General features: G+C 35.3%; 1 protein-coding gene across 5 annotated transcripts; it reads left to right on the top strand.

Annotated features, from left to right (window-relative positions):
• The first annotated feature begins 233 nt into the window (after positions 1 to 233).
• On the top strand, positions 234 to 23,014 carry LOC134855122 (titin homolog). Of its 5 annotated transcripts, none has more exons than XM_063871528.1 (7): positions 235 to 518; positions 4,458 to 4,525; positions 4,834 to 5,019; positions 9,767 to 9,924; positions 18,328 to 19,162; positions 19,825 to 20,459; positions 21,493 to 23,014. In XM_063871528.1, the coding sequence occupies exons 3-7, from the start codon at positions 4,871 to 4,873 to the stop codon at positions 22,008 to 22,010; spliced, it is 2,295 nt and encodes a 764-aa protein (XP_063727598.1). In that variant the 5' UTR covers positions 235 to 518; positions 4,458 to 4,525; positions 4,834 to 4,870; the 3' UTR covers positions 22,011 to 23,014. The 5 variants fall into 5 exon arrangements, with proteins under 5 accessions (XP_063727601.1, XP_063727598.1, XP_063727596.1 ...); XM_063871529.1 differs by lacking the exon at positions 235 to 518 and adding an exon at positions 4,201 to 4,305; XM_063871531.1 differs by lacking the exon at positions 4,458 to 4,525 and having other exon boundaries at positions 234 to 518; positions 18,331 to 19,162.
• The last annotated feature ends 216 nt before the right edge of the window (positions 23,015 to 23,230 follow it).

The raw sequence follows: 23,230 nt of genomic DNA, 5'->3' as shown, positions 1-23,230 counted from the left end.
GTCCATTATCATGTTTAATTTTTTTTGACCAATTTTTTCAATAAAACATTCGTTTTGGTAGTCTTTGAATGTTTTTTCTTACTGATCACCTGGCTATAAAAGCTTCACGCTAGCAGCGTATAAACCCATAGGTCATTTTTGCCAAACATGTTCAAAACTTAAACAACTAAAAATTAGCTACGCACAAAAAAGATTCAGAACCAATAAAACAGAAACTTGTCGTCTATTCTAAAGCATTACTTGCTACTGTTTAGCTGGTCATAAAGTTGATTTAGTTTGCGTTTGCCGATTTAAAAGTTACACTGTTGCGAAGAAAATATTCTACAAAAAAAACAGTTTTTACGTTTCACAGATCAACTCAACGATTTTTAAGTAATTTTTTTTTGCTGATTGCTTACGTAGTAATTTAGATAGTTAGATTTACGATTATCGCGCTTGCGTCCGATCCTTCGACAACTTGAAGAAAATTCTTCAAATTCCTGAAACTGATTGCTTACTACGTCGATCCTTTGATATACGTAAGTTTTACGAGTAAATTCTAAACAACAATTTCGTGGTAATTCTTAAATTCAAACAAGACAGTTCGTATATCAGGGCAAAGCCCTGAAAGTTCCAACTGTCCTTTAATTCCTTTCAAACAGTTTTGAGGGAAAAAAGTTTGAAAACCTATGGATTTTAGACAATATCAAGGTGTGAAATGTGGAGTCGTAAGAAAGTTATACGACTGATCCCATTAGCTAGCCTCATTTCGTTTTGAAACGATTTTTTGTGCGGGATATATTGCCACGCATAAATATTTTGCATTACGCGCTTAGCAATATGAACAAGACTGCTCGTATCAGGGCGAAACCTTGAATTGAGTGATCCGACTGCCTTTTAAAGTCGTTCGAGCAGCCATAACATGAAAAATTTAAATGTAATAAGAACGAAATTGAGATTTTTTGGGGAAATGATCTCCCCACGCGCCATAAAGAGTACAAAGTGATAATTTTCGATCCTAGTAACACATCAATTACGGCAAAGAAGCTTCGTTTACCCAATTTGGAATGTTTTCTGAGACGGAATAAATTTCCGCTTACGCGTCAATAGCGCGAATTATATCGCGCATTAAATGTCCCAATTGGCAAAAACTGCTATCTTGAAAGCCCCACAACTTTACAAAAACGATCACAGTTGAATATCTTTTCAAATTTAAGCTTAGGGCAACAAAAAATCTTGAATGATTTTTAAAAAAAATTTCAAAATCGCTAAGTAAAAAATCGAAAATTGTCTGAAGAAAAAAACCCACCACGAGCACAAATATTCCGCCATTTTACTTACAAAAATCGGAACAATAATATCGTTAAAGCGCTCAGAATTTAGTCCAGAGCATGGCCAATTTGGCAATTTTCAAATCCCCAGAACTTCACAAAAAAATAATCGGAGGTAAAATATCGTTTTAAATTTGAACTCACGAAGTCGATAACTTCAACCGGGTATAAAAAGTTCTATTGAAACCTATTATATTGATCTTCAAAATTGATTAGAAAAAATCCACGCCGAGCTTAAATATTTCGTTTTCTTCAAAAATTGGATTAATAATAGGGATTTTAAGGCTATGCGATGCTTTTTCAGTCTAAAAGTTCGTTTGTTTGAACCATTGAAGACAGTTTTTACTAATTGGAATCACTTCCGATTATGTTCTCCGAGAGTAACTTTGGATTGCAAATTACCGCTTTGATAAATAAACCACGTGAAGGGGACAGTTTTTCATAATAGTTCAAATTAACCAGACAGAAAGAATAAAACTTTAAATTTCATACGAGTTTTTCTTCAGATGCGTTGACTGTAGACAAAAAAGGATGATAATTTTTTTTCATTTTGTCCAGCTATTTTAATAAAAACACTGTACAACGAAGTACCTCGTAGCTAAAAATTCAATACTGATAGAACTAAGGGAAAACTATTGAATCAGTCTATGCGCTGCAAAGAGCAAATTAGTACTATATTGAAATTCACATTGCCTTGGGTCAAAATTTTCGTGACAATTGAAATTAAGGCATTTTTTTCATATCATGAGAAACTAGGTCTTCAGAAGATCAAAAAAGCATACGGGTTGAATATCAGGGGAAATTTGTTTTGCACAGTTGCGAGCAGTTTTGATTGCATTTTCTAGAAGAGTCAGAACTATTGTCGCTGCTGATAAGTTTTTCGATTAAAGCAGAGAAGAAATTCAGCTCGCTGCATTTTTTTGTGCAGACAATTTTTGACTTTTTAGCTACTTTTTTTTGTTTTGTTGCTTTAAAATTTGTATGATAAGCAATTTCCTGAATTTTTTTTTTTGGGAAAAATTGGGCTTTTTTTCTGATATAAAAATTGTATGATAAGCCTTTTCCCTTATAAAGACTACAAACTCGAAGGATACTATTTCTAACTACTATGTTAGTCTCTGAACTAACGTTATAATAAAAACCACCACTTCAGGAAAAAAAAATTTGTCTGCGAAAACTGTAATTTTTTGACAATATGGTAGTGAATGCAGCGTTTTTTTTTCACAGGGAAGAATCAAGATTTTCTATGGTAAAAACAACTTATTTTCTGATTTTCTGTAATTTTTTGCGTACATTTCTGCGTGTCAATTTTCCTAAGGTATCCCAATACCCAGTTTAATCTGCAATTTTGATGTTTTTTTTTGTTTTGATTTCCTATTAGTAGTTTCAGTGAAAATCCCAATTTTAAAGCAAAACACACAAAACAAAAATTCGATCTTCGGGAAATTGTTTGTCATACTTTTATTTGGATGAAACTTGCAGTCATGCTGTTTTTTTACAATTTTTCTTTCATGGATTAGAATGGGATTGCATGACACGCTTTTTTCCATAATTGCAAGTCGTAAGAAAAGCTTTTTTTCTCAACTTTCGTGTTTTGATAAGCCTCCCTTTCACAGCAGAGTTTTTCTGTGAGAAATTTTTGGTGTGAAAATTTTGCTGATATTTTAGTTAAATAGATAGGAAGAAAAGCGACACGCTATAAAAAAAAACTTTTGTTAATTGGATCGAAAACTAGCTAACAAGTTTCCTTGTTCAAACCAGGACAGACATTTGAAAGCTATATTCCGGAATAAGGAAGCTCTAAATTTCATCTGCTTTTCAAAAAAATTTGATCCATTGATGAAATTTTTGTTGGCTACAACCACTAATGGAACAATTTTACATCCATCGTATTTTTCAAATAGTGTTTTTGTCATCAAACTAAATGCTGAGCAAATGTATTGTAAAATTTTTCGTGAAAAAATATAATTGAACATTTTGAATTTTTCACAATGATTTTTGCTGGCCGGCAGAAAAAACGAAAACTGCTAAGATTAGAAGCGTTTTTGTTGGGATTCTAACACGCTACATATAAATTCCCCAATTGTTTTGCTGAGGAACATCATTCGCCTAACTTCAAACATTTTTTTTACATGTTTTATTTCGTATTTGTCGTCTTAAAGTCATGTCGTTTTAATGTCAAGTCGCCTTATCGTCTTGTCGTCATTTTTACTCAGCACCATTTTAATCATTTTAATTGTTCACAAAAGTCGAAAAGATTTTCTAAATATGTTTTTTTATAGCATGTGTGTGCTTTCAAACGTATTATTGTGTATGCAAAGATTTGTGAATAGAGCACATTTTTTTTCTGGCTAAATACTTCATAAAAAGCACTCTGCTCACAAAAAGCGAACTCCGTTGCCAAAAAGTAACAAGCATATTCTGTGTTTACCAAGCTTTTGTACGCATTTTCATGACCATTATTTTCAAATCAAAAAACGCCTTTTTTTGTAGCGTGTTTTTTAAATTGCGTGGTTTTGATTTGAAAAAGTTTAGGAGACGAGCATTGCAATTCAATCGTCTAATGCCCTCGTTTTACTAAAATTATTCATGGCATTGATCTTTCTAGACCTCTGAACTTTTAAGGACCTCGTTTTTTGTGATAATTATTTCTGGCATTGATCTTCCTAGACCTCTCACTTTTTCTTGATTTTGATGCGCTTTCTGACTTGATACATCTCAGTTTGGGAAGAAGCAAGTGTTGATTGTTTTGAGAATAAATTCAAATTGCGTAAAGTGAGAATACACTTTAAGATAATTGAGGAAAATTACCTGAACTCACCTCAAGTTTACCTTCACTAAAACTTGTGGGGGAACTACCTTAAATTTGACCTCAACTCACCTCAAGCTTACCTTCATTAAAACTTGTGGGGGAACTACCTCAAGTTTTACATTAACTCGCCTCAAATTCACCTTGAAAATTTAGCTTAACAGTATACTCACCTTAACAGTTAAGGTAAAATTTTTAGCTGAGCGTTATTCTTTCACTTTTTTAACTTATTCCTCTTTTTCTTTTTTATGCCCACTCGGTTGGGCTGAAGAAATAGAGAAACATTTTGGCTTACAACACAATTTCGCCAATATTCTCAAAGCATCTTTTTGTTACAGACTTGCGATAACAGATTTACGATATTTATTGCAGAAATACTACAAAGCATCACTGACTACAATAACGGGTAAAGCAAACCAAGTATTTTTTTTAGTAAAAGATATCATCTCTCTTTGTATCCACTTGGCTTTATGAAATATTTTATTAAAACGCAGTTTCCCTCAATCATCAGATATAACTCTTCTAAATTATGCTCTGAGTTTTTGCCCTATTCATAATTGAGTTGCAAAGAATTAACAACATTTTTCACTGAAACTCTCAGCAGAATGTTGAAAAAATATATATCAGATGACAACCAATCATAGGTGAAAGATAAAAAAGACCAATTACCAAAATGTTCGAGTAGAGATGTTACAACCCTCTGCATTTGTTTAGAGGTCAATGAAGTGTGAAGAGTTCTCTTTCATAAGCGATGGGTAAAGTTGCCACTGAGAAGCAGACCTTCTGCAGCTGTTGTCTCAAACCCTTCGAGAAACCCAAGAGGCTTCCATGTGGTCACTGTGTCTGTGCTCACAGAGACAACCAAAATTGCGCCGCACAAATTTTATCCTCACAAGACCGGTATGATAACAATCAGGTGGAAAAGCTTGAAACTAAAAAACTTTAAGAAGTCAACAAAAGAAACATAAGATATGAAAGATAACTTTTCCTTAATAACCAGTTCGAGTTAATGTAGCATATAGTTCACTTTTTCAAAACCATCACCTGAAATATCATCTGAAGTTATCACTAAGAAATCAGGTGTTTAGACCACACTTTTCACACTCTTTTTCTATGCTTATTTTGGTGCTAGTTGTTATTTGAGTTGTTTTAAAAATAAAAACACAATGAGAGGTTAATGGGATTGTTTTCGGAAAAAAACAAGGAAACAAACATTCTGTTCAAGCAAAAGAAAATGACAATTTTTTTTTCGGTAAAGGGAAAAAATTCTGTCCAGAATATCCAGAAAATATGCCCGGGTTGATCTCCATGAACCGAAAATGCTTATCATACAATTCCATACACCATTTGTATGGAAAAATGCTACTCCTACATTTTTCATACAATAAAAAAAATTCATCGAAAAAAGATTAAAACTAGTTTCTGCGGCTATTTGATCCAAATAAAACAGTCTGGTGATGAAAAAAAAAACTACGTTTTTTTTTGGAAAAAAATAGTTATCACACAACTTCCATATATGAAAATTGTATAACTAGCATTTTTTTGATGGCGACAAAAAAATTTTTCGAAGTAATATTGGAACTGCCCCAAAATATTTTTTGTTTTTTTAACCGCAAATCCAATTTTGTACTCAAACAAACATTTTCCAAAAATTTTTATGCAAATTTGTAATATTTTGTCAGCATAACATATTCCTGGATACACAAAAGTTTTTTTTTCACTGTTTTTTTACTGTTTTTTGGATAATTTTACTGCTCTAACTTTAAAAATATACATTTTTAAAAACGTTTGCCAAAATTTAAAAGTTTGGTGCTTTCAGTATACAGTTTGCGAGGAGTAATCTTACACAATTCAAGTGGTTTCCAATGCATTGTAAATGCTCGACGATCAACCCTTCGGTGACTCTAGTTTTGGTTGAACCATGGTTTTAGTCATTTGTGTTCGGTCACGAACACATCCCAAAAATTTTGAGAAATGAGGTTTCAAAAAAATCAAGTTTTTGGTTTTAGAAAAGATGCTTGTCTTACAATTTCAATATATCAAAAAGCGTATCTTAGAGTTTTCTTAATTTTTTTTGTTTCTATAAAATTGTACGAATTTTTACGATGCGCATTTTGTCATAAAGGAAATTGTATGATAATCCTTTTTGTTCAACCCGGTTGCAAAAAAAATCAACAAACTAAGACCAACAATTGGTTTAAATTAAAGTAGGAATAACTTAATTACTTGCCAGCAGGAGAATAACATGCAACTACAATCTTTACTAATCTTCACATCTCTAGGCTGCGAAACTCGCTGCAAACTGTCGAGCACTTTATACAGTTTGATTGCAAGACATATAACGCAAAAGCATAACAAAGGAAATCGGGCAAAACCTCAAATTTAATTTTTGAATCATGAATGGAACTACAAAGCAAATTCACCTAGTAGTCCGGTTGACCAAAAACGCTAGCCGTACAGTTTTCATATAAGGAAAATGCTGGTCCTACACTTTTCATGTAATTTTTTAAGTACACAAAACTTCATGAAAGGTCTTTTATTAGTGACTTTTCATATATGGAAATTATGTGACTAGCAATTTCCCATAAACCAAAAACAAAGTTTTCTTTTAATTCAATTTCTCAAAACTTTCGTGATGTGTCTGTGATCAAGGCATACTCAAAAATGCCATGCAAAGAAAGAGGAGGTATTAGCGCTTTTGAAAAAAAAATGTTATTGAGAAAAGGAAAAAATTCCGTTATTGTGAATCCAGGACTATTTTATTTGCACAAAAAATTAAAGAATTTGAGTACAAGAAGTTGAAAAAAAAATTTTCGAGGCAATTTCAAAAATTTGGCGGTCGAAAAGCTTGTAGTCATAATTTTCATATACTTCAAAACAAGAAAAAAACTTTTGAAAAAAATTCGATGACACCTTTGAGCAAAATGTATGAAGTTTGTTTGAACATTATTTTTCACAGACTTAGTTTATGGAATTGCATGATAAGCATTTTTGGTCTATGAAGGTCAACCCGTGTGAAGACAATTTGGTGTCAACGTTTATGCTTTCAGGCTAAATTGAAAACAAAAAAAAGAGTTGCTGTTGTGCCGCCCTTAAAACGACGCAAATGTTCTATTTTTAATTTTTTTTTCATAAAAATAACGACCTTGAAATTTCTGACTGCCTTTGAAGCCGACGAAAATGTTTTTGCTCGAAATTCTAAGAAATCGAATGCAGTTTTAAATTGAATTGAATACAATTTTTTGCATTTTTCCCTCCATCCCTCTATGCTCTATATTGAAACAAGACTACTCGTACCAGGGCAAAACCATGCATGTTCCAAATGCCTTTTAAGGTCTATGGAGCAGTAAAAACATGAAAAAAATTTAAAACTGGTGAGAAAAAAAAACATAAAATGAATTTTTTTGATAGAAATTTTGATTTTTTTTGTGAAAATCATCTTTCACACGTCAAATAAAATATAACTTGATAAGTTTTCCTTCTAGTAACAAATCAATAATGAAAAATCAGCTACTTTCAACCAATTTGGAAATATTTCTAAGACGGATTGAATCTCCGCTTACGCGTTAAAAGCGCGAAATGTATCGCGCGTTAATTGTCCCTGATTAGCCAAAATTGCAAGCCTCCATCTTCAAGCCTCCATAACTTTACAAAGAAGGCTCACGGGTAGAATATTTTTTATTTCAAGCTCACAAATTTTCCGTTACTTTCGTTTCTAAAGTCGTAACAAAAACAAACAGATTTTAGTTTGAATGCCAGCGGTTTGAAATTTTTTTTTTCTTAATAATTATTTGTTTTTTTTTATAAACTTTTGTGTTTTTTTATATACTTATATGTATATATATATATAACACGAAGCTAAATATTGTAAAACCCATTAATTTTAATTTCTTGTTCAAACTAAGTTTCATCCGGACAAAAAGGCAGGAAAAAATAATGATCCAAAGCTCTAATTTTTCAAAATTACTTGATCAGCAACTGCTTGTTTTTTCTTTGCACGGGTCTAGATTGAAGTTTTATGATCAAACAGTCGCAACAATTTTTTGGTAAATTAAGACATATCGCAACCAAGTTTGGTCATTTTCTAGACTCTGCAGACGGAAGGAATGTGTGCGTGACCGGCGCCACCGAAGAAAAAATAATCGCGACCAGGGTTTCCGACCTATTTTCAGCAAAAATTGGTTTCTTTCGGCCGTCTCAAGTAAATATTTGAACTACCCTACGAATCATGTGCGGATCTAAGATTTTCTCGAGACAGGACGTCGGATCTTCAAAATTTTTAGAAACTTTTGACCAAAAAAATTGCGTTTTTTGGCGCGCGATTGCCTTCAAAGTTAGTATATATTAGCGCCACAGCCACTTTCAGAAAAAGTTAAGGTTTTTATTGGCCCAAAATGAACTTCAGAAATTAAAAGAAAGGAGTACCCCCCGTAAGTTGTAATGCGGCTGAATTTTTTGACAATGCCGCGACTTGTTTTTCGACCATAATGGCTAGCGTGGTAGGTTTGGAGGTCGTCAATATGAGTTTGACACCCCGTAAGTGGTAATACGGCTGAATTTTTTGACAATGCCCCGACTTGTTTTTCGACCATAATGGCTAGAGTGGTAGGTTCGGAGGTCTTAGCTAAGAGTTCGACTCCTGTAGGTGGTAATGCGGCTGATTTTTTTTGACAATGCCCCGACCTATTTTTTGACCATAATGGCTAGCGTGGTAGGTTTGGAGGTCGTCAATATGAGTTTGACACCCCGTAAGTGGTAATACGGCTGAATTTTTTGACAATGCCCCGACTTGTTTTTCGACCATAATGGCTAGAGTGGTAGGTTCGGAGGTCTTAGCTAAGAGTTCGACTCCTGTAAGTGGTAATGCGGCTGACTTTTTTGACAATGCCCCGACCTATTTTTCAACCATTATAGCTAGCGTGGTAGGTTTGGAGGTCGTAGATAAGAGTTTGACACCCCGGAAGAGGTTACGTGGCTAAATTTTTCGACGATACCTCGACTTATTTTTCGACCATAATGGCTAGCATGGTAGGTTTGGAGGTCGTAGATAAGAGGTCGACTCCTATAAGTCGTAATTCGGCTGAATTTTTTTAACAAGGCCCCGACTCAATTTTCGACCATAATAGCTATCGTGGTAGCTTTGGAGGTCGTAGATAGTAGTTCGACTCCCCGTAAGTGGTAAGGCGGCTGAAATTTTTGACAATGCACGACTTTTTTTTCGACCATAATGGCTAGCCTGGTAGGTTTCAAGGTCGTAGATAAGAATTCGACTCCTGTAAGTCATTATTCGGCTGAATCTTTTGACAATGCCCCGACTCATTTCTCGACCATAATGGCTAGCGTGGTAGGTTTGGAGGCCGTAGATAAGAGTTCGACTCCTGTAAGTGGTAATGCGGCTGAATTTTTTGACAATGCCCGACTAATTTTTCAACCATCGCCACAGAGATACGGCAAACACTGTCCAAGCTATGGGTTTTTGGTTGCGGATTTAACAACAGTTCGATCGACAAACTCCAAAATAGACATGACGCGGACCTCTACCCGGGTAATATGCTCAAGATTGTGTCTCTGTTTTGAAAATTAGAACATATAATGTTGATAATCTGGAAACAATTTAGACCAGAAATGAGAACAAAAATGATTTCAGCGAGTGCCCTGTGACTTCATGTCGCGAACAAGTGCCCCCCTCCATAACTAATGATATCAACTCGCTTCCGGACGTGCAAGTAGATGCAATGGGACACCCTCTGACTACTCTGGAAGAGAAAGAGAGAGTGGAAAGACAGAACACATCGAGCACCGCACGTGAGAATCTACTCTATTATGACTACACTCATAATTAGCTTTTTTGGCAAGAATTTGTTCATACAAATTAATTAGTCAGTGGAAAAGTGCAAATGAAAATAATGGCACGAACAATTCTTAGTTTTTCTACATGGAAATTTTGCGATCAAAGGAACGAGTCCATTTTAAAAAAATCTTTACGAAGCGAAATCGAATTTAGAGAAAAGAATTAATCTTTTGCCAAAAAGTTTGTTTTGTGAGCAAATTTTGTTATTTTTTGGGTGCATAGCGTAGTCCAGATTGCCACAAGTTTTAAGGTAGCGCTTTTTCTGTTTTTCTTGATGGTTATTTCAATAATCACTCCAAAAGTATTTTCCCCAAAAAGTTTGTTTTGTGAGCAAATTTTGTTATTTTTTGGGTGCATAGCGTAGTCCAGATTGCCACAAGTTTTAAGGTAGCGCTTTTTCTGTTTTTCTTGATGGTTATTTCAATAATCACTCCAAAAGTATTTTCCCCAAAAAGTTTGTTTTGTGAGCAAATTTTGTTATTTTTTGGGTGCATAGCGTAGTCCAGATTGCCACAAGTTTTAAGGTAGCGCTTTTTCTGTTTTTCTTGATGGTTATTTCAATAATCACTCCAAAAGTATTTTCCCCAAAAAGTTTGTTTTGTGAGCAAATTTTGTTATTTTTTGGGTGCATAGCGTAGTCCAGATTGCCACAAGTTTTAAGGTAGCGCTTTTTCTGTTTTTCTTGATGGTTATTTTAATAATCACTCCAAAAGTATTTTCCCCAAAAAGTTTGTTTTGTGAGCAAATTTTGTTATTTTTTGGGTGCATAGCGTAGTCCAGATTGCCACAAGTTTTAAGGTAGCGCTTTTTCTGTTTTTCTTGATGGTTATTTTAATAATCACTCCAAAAGTATTTTCCCCAAAAAGTTTGTTTAGTGAGCAAATTTTGTTATTTTTTGGGTGCATAGCGTAGTCCAGATTGCCACAAGTTTTAAGGTAGCGCTTTTTCTGTTTTTCTTGATGGTTATTTTAATAATCACTCCAAAAGTATTTTCCCCAAAAAGTTTGTTTTGTGAGCAAATTTTGTTATTTTTTGGGTGCATAGCGTAGTCCAGATTGCCACAAGTTTTAAGGTAGCGCTTTTTCTGTTTTTCTTGATGGTTATTTTAATAATCACTCCAAAAGTATTTTCCCCAAAAAGTTTGTTTTGTGAGCAAATTTTGTTATTTTTTGGGTGCATAGCGTAGTCCAGATTGCCACAAGTTTTAAGGTAGCGCTTTTTCTGTTTTTCTTGATGGTTATTTTAATAATCACTCCAAAAGTATTTTCCCCAGTTTTGCATAAGCTTTTGTTGTTTGGGCTCGAAAAAGTTCATCCAATTTTATGAATTAAAAAAATACAATACAAAAATTGAGAAAAGACAGAATCACAGACGGTTCATGCATTTTTTTTAAAAGAAAAACGTTCATGAAAATTGAGAAATTCGATCCACCTTCCCGAGTCGAGATTTTTCACCTAATTTGAAGCTAGATTGAGCGGTTTGAGCGGTTTTGAACGGTTTGAGCGGTTTGAGCGGTTTATCTAGAAAAACCGCTCAAAACCGTTCAAATCTTAAGAATTCGACCCTCTGCCAACCCAAATAGTCCCCCCTTTTTACTATTGTGAGATGTCCATTAAGGCTGACTGACTCTAAAATTTTTCTAATGGCGCTAAAATTTTTCTAATGGCGCTAAAATTTTTCTAATGGCGCTAATGGCGCCGATATAAACTAACTTTGAACGCTTTTTTTCGTATGTTTTTTCAAACAACCAATTCTTGGTATGAAAGTTTTGGGTAACTTAACAATGGGTCTTAACAATGATTTATAAGAAAAAAAGTCGACTTTTTCGAATACTCAACCCACCCCTCTTCTTGGGAGGAGGAGATTTTTTAGTAGATCCAATATATTCGCAGTTTTTTGATTTCATCTCTCCTAACTATATTTTGCAACAAAATCGTTTCAATTTCAAAAAATAAATTAAACTAAACTCGTTAATGACAAGTTATTTATAGTTATACGTGGAGATTTCAAAACACGCTTCTCTCAGTCATCTCTCATTCATCACTAATAATACCCCTATAAACGATTCTTTTGCTATAGGCAGTTAAAAATTGCCACATTTTGATGACAGTTTGCATTTTTACTGCATTTGGAGCTGAACAGGCGCATACATGTATATCAAACGGATGAATTTATTGAAGCTGCAGTTTTTGAACTAGTTTTTCCCAAATTGGGTTGAATTTAGGCAACAAATAATGAGGACAAAAATTGCTCAGAAAATAACAAGAAGTTCCAGGAGGCTTTTTTGAAAAGCTTAGACTCACAATGAAATCCCTAAAATACCTCCTTTCAATTGGTTCATTACCAGGCCAAACTGTGCACTGGATAGGCGCACAATTTTGTCTCTGTATGTTCCTGGATTCGATAGACAAGTCTTTAAATTTGTTCTAACATGTAAGTGGATTCCACTAACAAAATTGCAGTGGATTCCGCGTGCAAATACCTGTGACGTAAATTTTGTCGCACGTTTGTTTTGCTGTGGATTCGGTAACAGTTCAAGGTCAGATGAATCTTTTTGTTTGATTAATTTTGAACTACAAAAAAGTGCCTGTTTCAGTTATGTCATTTTGGGTCCTAACTTTGCAAAGAAAAAGATGATAAGGTTCAGGTTAAATTCTAGTATCATCATAATTTTTTGTCCAAGTTTAACCCAATTAAAAAAACGACTTGAAAATTTGCAGTTTCCAAAACTTTTTGTGCTGTTGCCTTAAGGCAGGATTGTATGAGCGTGAGCAAAGAAAACCATCGAGCTGAAACAAATGTCAATTCAGATTGGCAATTTCAAACTGTCTTTAGTAATGAGAAAAGGCTCCGATATTATAAACACTGTTGTAAAAAGAGACAGTTTACAAACAAATGTTCTTAAAACACCATATAATTCGAAGGGTACTTTGAAATACAACTGAGGAAAATATAAGCATCTCTCCTAACATTACTTTACAACAAAACGTTTCAATTTCAAAAAATAAAGTAATTTAAACTCGTTAATGACAAGTTATTTATAATTATACATGGAGATTTCAAAACACGCTTCTCTCAGTCATCTCTCATTCATCAATAAAAGTACCCCTGTAATTGATTCTTTTGCTATAGGCATTTAAAAATTGCCCCATTTTGATGACAGTTTGCATTTAACTGCATTTGGTGCTGAACAGGCGCATACACTTATGATGTAAATCAAACGGATAAATTTATTGAAGCTGCAGTTTTTTAATTGGTTTCTCCCAAATTGGGTTGAATTTAGGCAACAAATAATAAGGACAAAATTTGCTCAGAGTTTAACAAAAAGTATCAGGAGGCTTTTTTGAAATGTTTAGACCCACAATTAAATCCTTAAAATACCTCCTTTCAATTGGTTCATTACCAGGCCAAACTGTGCACTGGATAGGCGCACAATTTTGTCTCTGTATGTTCCTGGATTCGATAGACAAGTCTTTAAACTTGTTCTAACATGTAAGTGGATTCCACTAACAAAATTGCAGTGGATTCCGCGTGCAAATACCTGTGACGTAAATTTTGTCGCACGTTTGTTTTGCTGTGGATTCGGTAACAGTTCAAGGTCAGATGACTCTTTTTGTTTGATTAATTTTGAACTACAAAAAAGTGCCTGTTTCAGTTATGTCATTTTGGGTCCTAACTTTGCAAAGAAAAAGATGATAAGGTTCAGGTTAAATTCTAGTATCATCATAATTTTTTGTCCAAGTTTAACCCAATTAAAAAAACGACTTGAAAATTTGCAGTTTCCAAAACTTTTTGTGCTGTTGCCTTAAGGCAGGATTGTATGAGCGTGAGCAAAGAAAACCATCGAGCTGAAACAAATGTCAATTCAGATTGGCAATTTCAAACTGTCTTTAGTAATGAGAAAAGGCTCCGATATTATAAATACTGTTGTAAAAAGAGACAGTTTACAAACAAATGTTCTTAAAACACCATATAATTCGAAGGGTACTTTGAAATACAACTGAGGAAAATATAAGCATCTCTCCTAACATTACTTTACAACAAAACGTTTCAATTTCAAAAAATAAAGTAATTTAAACTCGTTAATGACAAGTTATTTATAATTATACATGGAGATTTCAAAACACGCTTCTCTCAGTCATCTCTCATTCATCAATAAAAGTACCCCTGTAATTGATTCTTTTGCTATAGGCATTTAAAAATTGCCCCATTTTGATGACAGTTTGCATTTTAACTGCATTTGGTGCTGAACAGGCGCATACACTTATGATGTAAATCAAACGGATAAATTTATTGAAGCTGCAGTTTTTTAATTGGTTTCTCCCAAATTGGGTTGAATTTAGGCAACAAATAATAAGGACAAAATTTGCTCAGAGTTTAACAAAAAGTATCAGGAGGCGTTTTTGAAATGTTTAGACCCACAATTAAATCCTTAAAATACCTCCTTTCATTTGCCTCATTACGAGGCCAAACTGTGCTTTGGATAGGCGCACAATTTTGTGTCTGTATGTTCCTGGATTCGATAAACAAGTCTTTAATTTTGTTCTAACATGTAAGTGGAATCCACTAGCAAAATTTCAGTGGATTCCGCGTGCAAATATCTGTAGCTCAAAATTTTGTCGCACTTTTACTTTGCTGTGGATTCCGTAACAGCTCAAGGTCAATTGACTCTTTTCGTTTGAATAATATTGATTTACAAAACAGTGAGCCGTTTCAATTATGTCATTTTGGGTCCTAACTTTGCAAAAAAGGGCTGATAGTTTTCACGTTAATCTCTAGTATCATCATCTTAATTTGTTCAAACTTAATCCAATTTAAAAAACATACTTGAAAACTTGCAGTTTTCAAAATTTTTTATGCTGTTGTCTTATGGTAGGATTGTATGAGCGTGAGCAAAAAAACTATCGAACTGAATCAAATGTCAATTCATATTGGCAATTTTAAACTGACTATAGTAATAAGAAAAGGCTCCGATATTATAAATACTATTGAAAAAACAGACCGTTTGCAAACAATTGTTCCTAAAACACCATATAATTCGAGGGGTACTTTGAAATACAACTGAGGAAAATATAGTTGTTATGTTGAAATTTTGTTGATGCTTTCATCGAGCAGGCTCGTTGAAATTCAAACAAAGCTGTTGAAATTAAATTAGAAAAAAGCAATTACAAATGATTGAAAAATCCGAAATTGGCGCGTTGAAATTGAAGGTTTATACTGCTAACAGTCTGAATGAATTGAAACTAAACTATGATCAGGAATGTTGAAATAAAAGCAAAAGTATTTTAAAACGACAAGTTTTAAACCAAATTGTGAACTAGACAAGAAATGACCATAGTTGAAGATATGATGATTTTGTAACCAGTTTAAAACTAGTATTAATAACCAACTATGTTCTTTGTAAAACTATCTCTATAAAATATATAGAGATATAATAAAACCACTAATAAAAAATTTGAGAACATAATTGCTCGCGCACTAACAAACACCAAAGCTTACGAGCCCTTTTGCAAGAAATTTAACCTCTTTTGACTAACATTTCACTTTTTACACCTAAGGAAAGAGACATTCACTCCTCACACGAAAGCGTGCTGAAGACAAAACCAACCCACACAAACACACTTTATAATTTCATACAAAAACATATTATCACCAACTCACCAGCCAATAACCCACAGCATCGTTTTTTGTTTATTATCTCAAAGTACACATCACCATATTTCATAAACTTCACATATTGCATTAAATTTACTAAATTACATGCATCCTCCGTAATTATGTTCCCATCAGACAAATGTATTAATTTCTGCCCACTGACTAACACTTTACGAGTCGGCGACGCCCGTCCCATAATAGTTGCCCACGAACAAATACAGCCTAATGAAACCACACTAATCGAGCACATTTACAATACTAAATTTATCATAAGCTAAATAACTGATTCATAACATAAATCATGAGTTTTAAACTCTTGCCGAAGAAGTAAACACCATCAGAGCACTTGAATTTTTTTTGGCCTCTGCTTCGCACTAAAAACGTAATTCGCATGCTTGCAAAGCTTCCAGTAACATCGGACACAATCAAGATTAACTTCCCCCATGGATTTTTCCCCGATACTGAACCCTCGTATGTATGAATTTTTTTATTAACACTAACATATAAAACATGACACTCACCATTACTACATTTGTTTTTCACATTTTAGATTTCACCAGTCACTCATCTAAAAGATTAAAACCCAAGTAAGAAATCACAAACCATTTTTTACAAAGTTTCAGTTTTAATCTAGCAACAAAAATGGATTATTCAAGTGCAGTAAATTTCATAACAAATGCGAGAAATTAATAATTCTGTGGTATAATGTTAAAAATATGGAGCAGTAAATTAATAAGATGGAAATGATTTATTAGGAACAAACTTTTTAGGTTTGCTTCTCTTATAACTGAATATTTATCCTTTACTCGACCACATTTTACACACTCTATCCACCAAACTCGCACAACTCCCCAACGTAGCTTTGTTTAATGTTTGAATTTCAAGCTTCAGCAATAACTGATAACAAATATAATTTGTTTTCACGCGTTTCAAATCTTCCTTTGACCCGGCTGTAGGAATTATGAGCAAGCTTAAACTGAACAACGCAGCCTACTAATAAAACAAAACCAACACATGCATTAAAAAGTCTTACGGTACTCAGACGAGATGAAACCCAGATTAAAACTGGACAAACTATTCCTTTGAAACCCACTATCATGATTATTGAAATCACTTAAAACAACAAAAAAGTTAAGAAACCCAAAACATAACAATCCGTTTTTGATGCAAGGATAAAATCAAAACAAAAAAAGAAAAACACCTGATAGAAGAGAACAAAAAGTTGAACACAAAAAGTGATTCTGCTCAAAGAGACGGTAATATCATGCTCCATCACCTGGCTTCGCCACCCAATAGGATGTCTTGAGCATGCTCTATAGCTGGCTTAACTCACCGCGCTACAACCACGCTGACACACACTCAATTTTTGAATTTTTGACGAGATTTGCTCTAGGGTGATCGACTCTTTAAAATAACCGAAACTATATAAAACGCTTTTGCGAAAACAACTAATGAATATCATAACTAAAACTTATCTCACTTACAAATTATAGATTTATTATGCAAGTAAAAATATTTCTACGAGCCAACGGAACGAGCAGCAAAAGAAGATGTAAATTCGATTACACTCCAACTCTGAAATGGCAAATCTAATAGGTTTGTTGCCGTAGTCTCTGCCCTCAAAGGATTTACAGTATGGTCCCAAAATCGCAGCAAAGGAAAACCATTGAAACAGACCAATGGCCAACTCGATGTTGATCTCATATACAGATCCTAGTCACTTGGCACTTCACACAGAAAGGTTAAATGTCAGCTTGCATGTAGTCTCGCTCTTGCTTAACGAAATCAACACATCGTTGCATCAATCTGAAATCTTGACATAATCACTCAAGATGATCTATGATAAACGAGACACACTTTTGGAACATGAACAACTCTTCTTCTCTCTACGAAGACAACTACATCTCTCCTTTCTTCACGCAGTCACTGCTTCAGAAGAACACTGTTCCAAAAAACCAAGAAATCTCTCCATCCCTCACTATTAAAAACAATTTGAAAACTAAAAACTCTCTAAAACCAAAATGGGTGGAACCAGTTTGAAACTAGTGTTTATAAACAACTTTTTTGATAAAACTTTCTCTATAAAATATAAAGAGGTATAAAAAAACCACTAATAAGAAAATTGATAACATAATCGCTCGCGCACTAATAAACACTAAAGTTACACCACAGGAAAAAGACATTCACTGCTCGCACGAAATCATGCCAAAGACAAAACTAACCCGCACAAAAATGTTTATAAAGTTATACAAAAACATTATATAATCATCTCTTTAAACTACTATTAACTAACCAATCATAGTCCATAACTAACACTGACAATTATTTGTAGTGCTGAAACTACTTGCAGTTTCAGCACTAAAACAATCTGAATATAACTTGACAATCTGAAGACAGCTGGTCTCCTTTGGAACAAGTTCAATATATCTAACCCGCAAAGACCATTGTACACTAGATCTATTGAGACTAGGAGATATAAGAGTAAGATTAGGATCGGTATTAGACTAAGAAGTTGCACGAATCTATCCGGCCGAAAATAAGATAGTGTGACGAGCAGACGGTGTACCTTATCTGAAGTTACTCTGTGAAAGACCACTCCAAGTGAAAACTCAATTTTTTAAAGCGCTTCAGTGAATTGAGATCATTTATGGGTCAAGACAACTTAAAGAAAAACGGTTGTGCTAACTTTGCTATTTTGTTAGAAGTGGCGGCGATGAGCAGCGAAGTGTCAAGAGGACCTCAGAGTAGTAGTCTTGTCGAAGACATCAACGGGAACACGTTCAAGAAAGTGCTGATTGTGGGCAAGACAGGGACAGGCAAAAGTAGCCTGTGCAATGTGGTGGCAGGCAAAGCTCACGACGCAGACCTGTTCCCAGTTTCCGCCGAGGCACAAGGGTGTACCGGCACAACCACCTTTGGCAACGTCTTTTTTAATGGAATCAAGGAGACGCCCGTATCCCTAATTGATACAGTGGGCTTCGACGACCCCGAAAGGGATACGGACGCCACCATAATCTCCGACCTCGTGATCAAACTAAGAACCAAATGCGATCATGTGAACCTCTTTGTAATAGCTGTGAATGGACAAGAGCCTCGGCTAGATGGGAGCCTCATCGGAATGATTCGGATTTTTGAAGGCATGTTTGGTGCGAAGTTTTGGTCGCAAGCTGTGATAGTTTTTACTCGGCTACGCATGGATTCCGGAAGCATTGAATCACGAAAACGAATCACCAAACAAACCGACGCTGATTTGGCGGCCAAATACATAAAGTCCGTGCAGGATAAGTTTCCCAGAGGGAAGGGACTCAAATACCACATAATAGACTCGTGCAGAGACACTAGTAATCGGGAGGAGGAGGAGGCCTTCCAGAAGGCAATGCAGGAGCTGTGGAAGATGGTAGAAAGGGCGCCCCCCCTGAACACAGAAGATGTGAAGAAGGTGGAGACAGAATCGAGGAAACTGAAACGGGAAATAGAAGAGAAGGAAAAGCGGCTGGCAGAAATGGAGCAGCAGAGAAGAAAGGAGGAAGAACGCAGGTGAAGCGCATGTTTCTTCTTTTAAAAAAATACAGTTTGATTTTGATACTTCTGAAAACTAACAAAAGGACCGAGGGTCAAATACCTGAGTTTGGGGTCAGTCCTTTGATAGTTTTATAATAAAGAATGTTTTCCAATCACTTTTTCCATGTGTTATTCAACTTACTTCCCTCAATTCAGTTCGGATTGATTTACTTTGCCGCTTACGCTTTAAAGGCTCTAGGGCAAACATCTGCCATGCCACACTTACTAACTTATAACATAATAACTTGACGTCTCCCAATTTGAAGGCAATAACCAGCTCAAACTTTTGTATATAGTGGCCCTCTGTTAGCAAGCTCGAAACTACGGATATTACTATTAATTTGATCAAAACAGCATCTTTTCTAAATCAGCTCCTCACAACTTAACAAAAACTGATGAAATGTGATGCCCTGGAAATCAACTTCTACCAAAATGTGTAAGAACACTTGGTCAAAAGCTTCGTAAAGGACAAATTTTGTCTGGATAAAAAATGACCCGAGCACAAACATTCCGTTTTAATGAGCTTTGACTGAAATATAAACAAGTAGTCTCGATTTTCTACCTTTGATTTTGCAGGATACAAATAAGATTCTCTGCCTCTTTTTGCACTGTCATTTCCACGAGGAAAACTGTTTCAGACAACAGGAGCTGAGAGAGATGGAAAGACAATTCTCGCAGCAGATGGAAACTTTGAAGCGAAAAACTGAAGAAGATCGTGATAGAATGGAGAAGAAACACGTGTCGGAGTTGGCGAAACTGGCCGCGGAAAGAGAGAAGGTTCGGGAAATGTTAGAGGCGAAAGTTGAGAAGCTGAAACAAGACATGACCAATCAGCTGATGAAGAAACAGGCAGAACACGACAAGTTGCAAAAACAGTTCGACGACCAAAGCAAGAAGGACAAACAGGCGCTTGATGACAAACTCGATAGAATTCAGAAACAGCAAGAGGAGCTGGAGGCGAAGTTGGTAACTGAACAAAACAATTCCAAGTTGGCGGACCAAATTGAGCAGCTGAAGTTGCAGCAGCAAAAGATGGAAGAGCAGTTCAAACGAGAGAGGGAGGAGCAAGAGGCGAAGCTGAATGCAAAACAGGAGCAGATTAAGAAGCAGGAGCGGGAAGTGGAGGAGAAGTTTGAGAGACAGAAGGCGGAGGAGAGAAAGAAGTTGGAGGCGAGAGTGGCGGAGGCGGAGGAGAAGTTGAGACAGCAGCAGAGTGTGGCAGCTGCCAAAGCACTGGCAGAGCAGAGACAGAAAGAGGAACTGGCCAACCAAGGTAAACAGATGTGCCATTATAGTTTAATTCATTCGTCATGCTGTTCTGTTCGTCTCTTCAATTAGATTACAGACAATTTGAGCTCATCTAAATGTGGCATGGAAGTCATAAAGTCATTTCTGGCATCGACACAGATCCATTCTGATAATATTATTTGTGAATCATACACTCTTCATTTATCAGCTGCAGTTTTCAATTTATTTCAATTGTTGGCATGAGAATGAGGTTATAGGACAAAACATCGCATAAATAAAAAAAAGAGCAGCTTTGAAGAGATCAATTTTTAAATCAAGAACAATACTGCTCGTATCAGGGCAAAGCCCTGAATGGTCCGACTGCCTTTTCAGGTTTATCGAACAGTTTTAACATAAAAAAAATAAATATAGTTTTAAAAAATGAAAAAAAAAATTCTGAAATTTGAACTTTTTTTTATGAAATCATCCCCCCACACGCCATATAAAGCTTAAGAGAATTGATTTCGCTCAATGTAACAAATCAATTGTGGTAAATAAGCTTCTTTCAACCAATTTGGAACAATTTCTAAGTCGGATTAACTCTCCTGTTACGCGTTAATAGCGCGAAATATATCGCGCGTTACTGGTCACTAAAGGGCCAAAATGGTAACTTTTAAACCCACATAACTTTACGGAAAATGATCACAGGTAAAATATCTTTTCAAGTTTAAGCTCAAGACAACAACACCTTTTGAATGATATGAAAAAAATTCCGTCAAAAATGGCTAGTTAGTAAGTGTCATGAGGCGACCTTCGGTACCTCAATCTCAGTAAGTCGAAATTTGTCTGAAGAAAAAAACCCACCCCGAGCACAAATACTCCGTTACTTTCGTATCGAAAGTCGGAACAATAAACAAAGAGACTAATTAATTGAGAGGAATATCTAAAAGAATAAAAATATGTACAAGCTGATCCATTAAGATGCCGAAATTATTTAAAAAAAGAACGTAGATTTTCAAAATGAGTAAGAAATGAACGTGGCTTGGAAGTTTATGTAGAAAGGTGGTGTGTTGTTTCAGCTCAGTGGAAGAAGACTGCGGAGACAATGTTGAGAGGATCAGAAGGGAAGGGCACACAGAAGACAGCAGAGGAGATCATAAATGCCTTAATGAATGCAGACCCTAAGAGCAGTTGGTTCATCTATGTCTATGATAAAAACGCTGACTATAGTATCAAGTGTAAAGATGGAGTGGGTGAGACAGCAGAGTGGAAAATGAACAAGACAGAGTACCCCTACAACATGCACATCTACACTGTCCCTAACTCAGACTACAACAGAAGAGATGCAACTGATGAGGAGAGGGAGAAGGCAGAGAGTGTGATGAAGAGTGTGTTGTCTGATATGGAGAGTGTAGTGGGTATGACGTCACAGAAGATGAGGGATGAGCTCATCACCCGTCTGGGCAGAAGTGGACTCAAGTGGATGTATGTTGGAGTGGGGACAGAAGGTGGATGTTGGTGTGATTATTGTATTTTGAGTCGCATTGTTTATACACGTGGCTCCATCTACGCTATTTACATCTACCTAGGAGACTAAACATGTAGCACCAGTGGACTACTTCAACCTCACTCCATTGGATACTCTAATACACACTCATCCACTCTACCATCCTTCTTCACTCCATCAACCCATCTCTCTCTCTCTCTCTCTCTACTCAAGTGCTATGCTATATTCTCAACACATCGTCACTATCTCTCATTTCCATATCGCCATCTCATGAACTACCACAATATATAACAACACTTTTAATGTTTTATGTTTCCCTGTTTTCCCACACACCGCCTTGCCTTGTTCACCAGTTAAGCCAACTTCACAGCCCATGAATTAAATTCATTTCTAATTCCTCTCATTGTCCAAATTACTTCAAATTGATCAAAATGAAATGACATATGTTTTCATTATTGCAGAGATGTAATTCATTTTCTCCAGCATTAGCCATCATTATTTTAATAATAGTCTCATCACCATTTTTAATGTTCATTTTTTCTGCTCATATGCAATCGCTTTGGAGCTCTGTAAAATATAATCTTTAATTCAAACCAGGTAAATTTGTCAAAATTCAAACTGACTTATTTTAACGCAAATAATTCTTTTCCTTTAAGCCCTGAGAGCAATTCTGATTCTAACTGAAAACATAATCTCGGGTTGCAATCAAACATAGATAAATTAAAAATTCATTTTCTTCAGCACTATTACAGAAAAAAATCAGCTTTGCTCTGAGATAAATCATAAATTACTGCTTCAGTACCTAAAGTTTTTTTCCCTGTCACTGATATGACATCTGCAACATTGATGATTGGAGAGGATGAATTCTGCAAAGTCAGTGTGCAAATTTCCCAAACAGTACTGGAGAAGAGCCTACTTATTTCAGCTATATATTCTATTGCTAAAAACCTATCTTAATTTCTAATTATAAATTAGTATTGGAGGTTTTTGCAGCGCCGGTGAAAACTCCAGTTGAAACTGTTGAAAAAACAAGAGAGAAAAAAACGTCTGAAGTAGCTGCACAAACTATACCAACAATTGAAGTTTTTCGTCTACAGTTTTCAGCCAGAATGACAAATTTATTCGAATTCCTGCCAAAGTTCCTTCAAGGAATACGATCGACCAAAAACTCGCTCTCTTGCGCAAGATTAACTTGCGACCAGGTCGTTTCCAACAAGTTCACTTGTTTCGAGGCAAAATTGTACAAACCACGAGCATCAAAGTTGCATGAAAAATTGACAACTATTGAGTCAACATGATTTAATTTTTTT

The sequence above is a fragment of the Symsagittifera roscoffensis genome, chromosome 10, assembly GCF_963678635.1.
Source record: "Symsagittifera roscoffensis chromosome 10, txSymRosc1.1, whole genome shotgun sequence".
NCBI classification, from domain to species: Eukaryota; Metazoa; Xenacoelomorpha; order Acoela; family Convolutidae; genus Symsagittifera; species Symsagittifera roscoffensis.
Note: the sequence above shows the minus strand (reverse complement) of the source record. Positions and strands in the feature narration are given on the sequence as shown.

Excerpts from the sequence above, each read along its gene's own strand:
- LOC134855122 (XM_063871526.1), top strand. The coding sequence starts at position 4,871 with ATGGGTAAAGTTGCCACTGAGAAGCAGACCTTCTGCAGCTGTTGTCTC. Across the intron at positions 9,925-18,327 it reads GAACACATCGAGCACCGCAC|AAGTGGCGGCGATGAGCAGC; the intron begins GTGAGAATCTAC and ends CTATTTTGTTAG. Across the intron at positions 20,460-21,492 it reads AGAGGAACTGGCCAACCAAG|CTCAGTGGAAGAAGACTGCG; the intron begins GTAAACAGATGT and ends GTGTTGTTTCAG.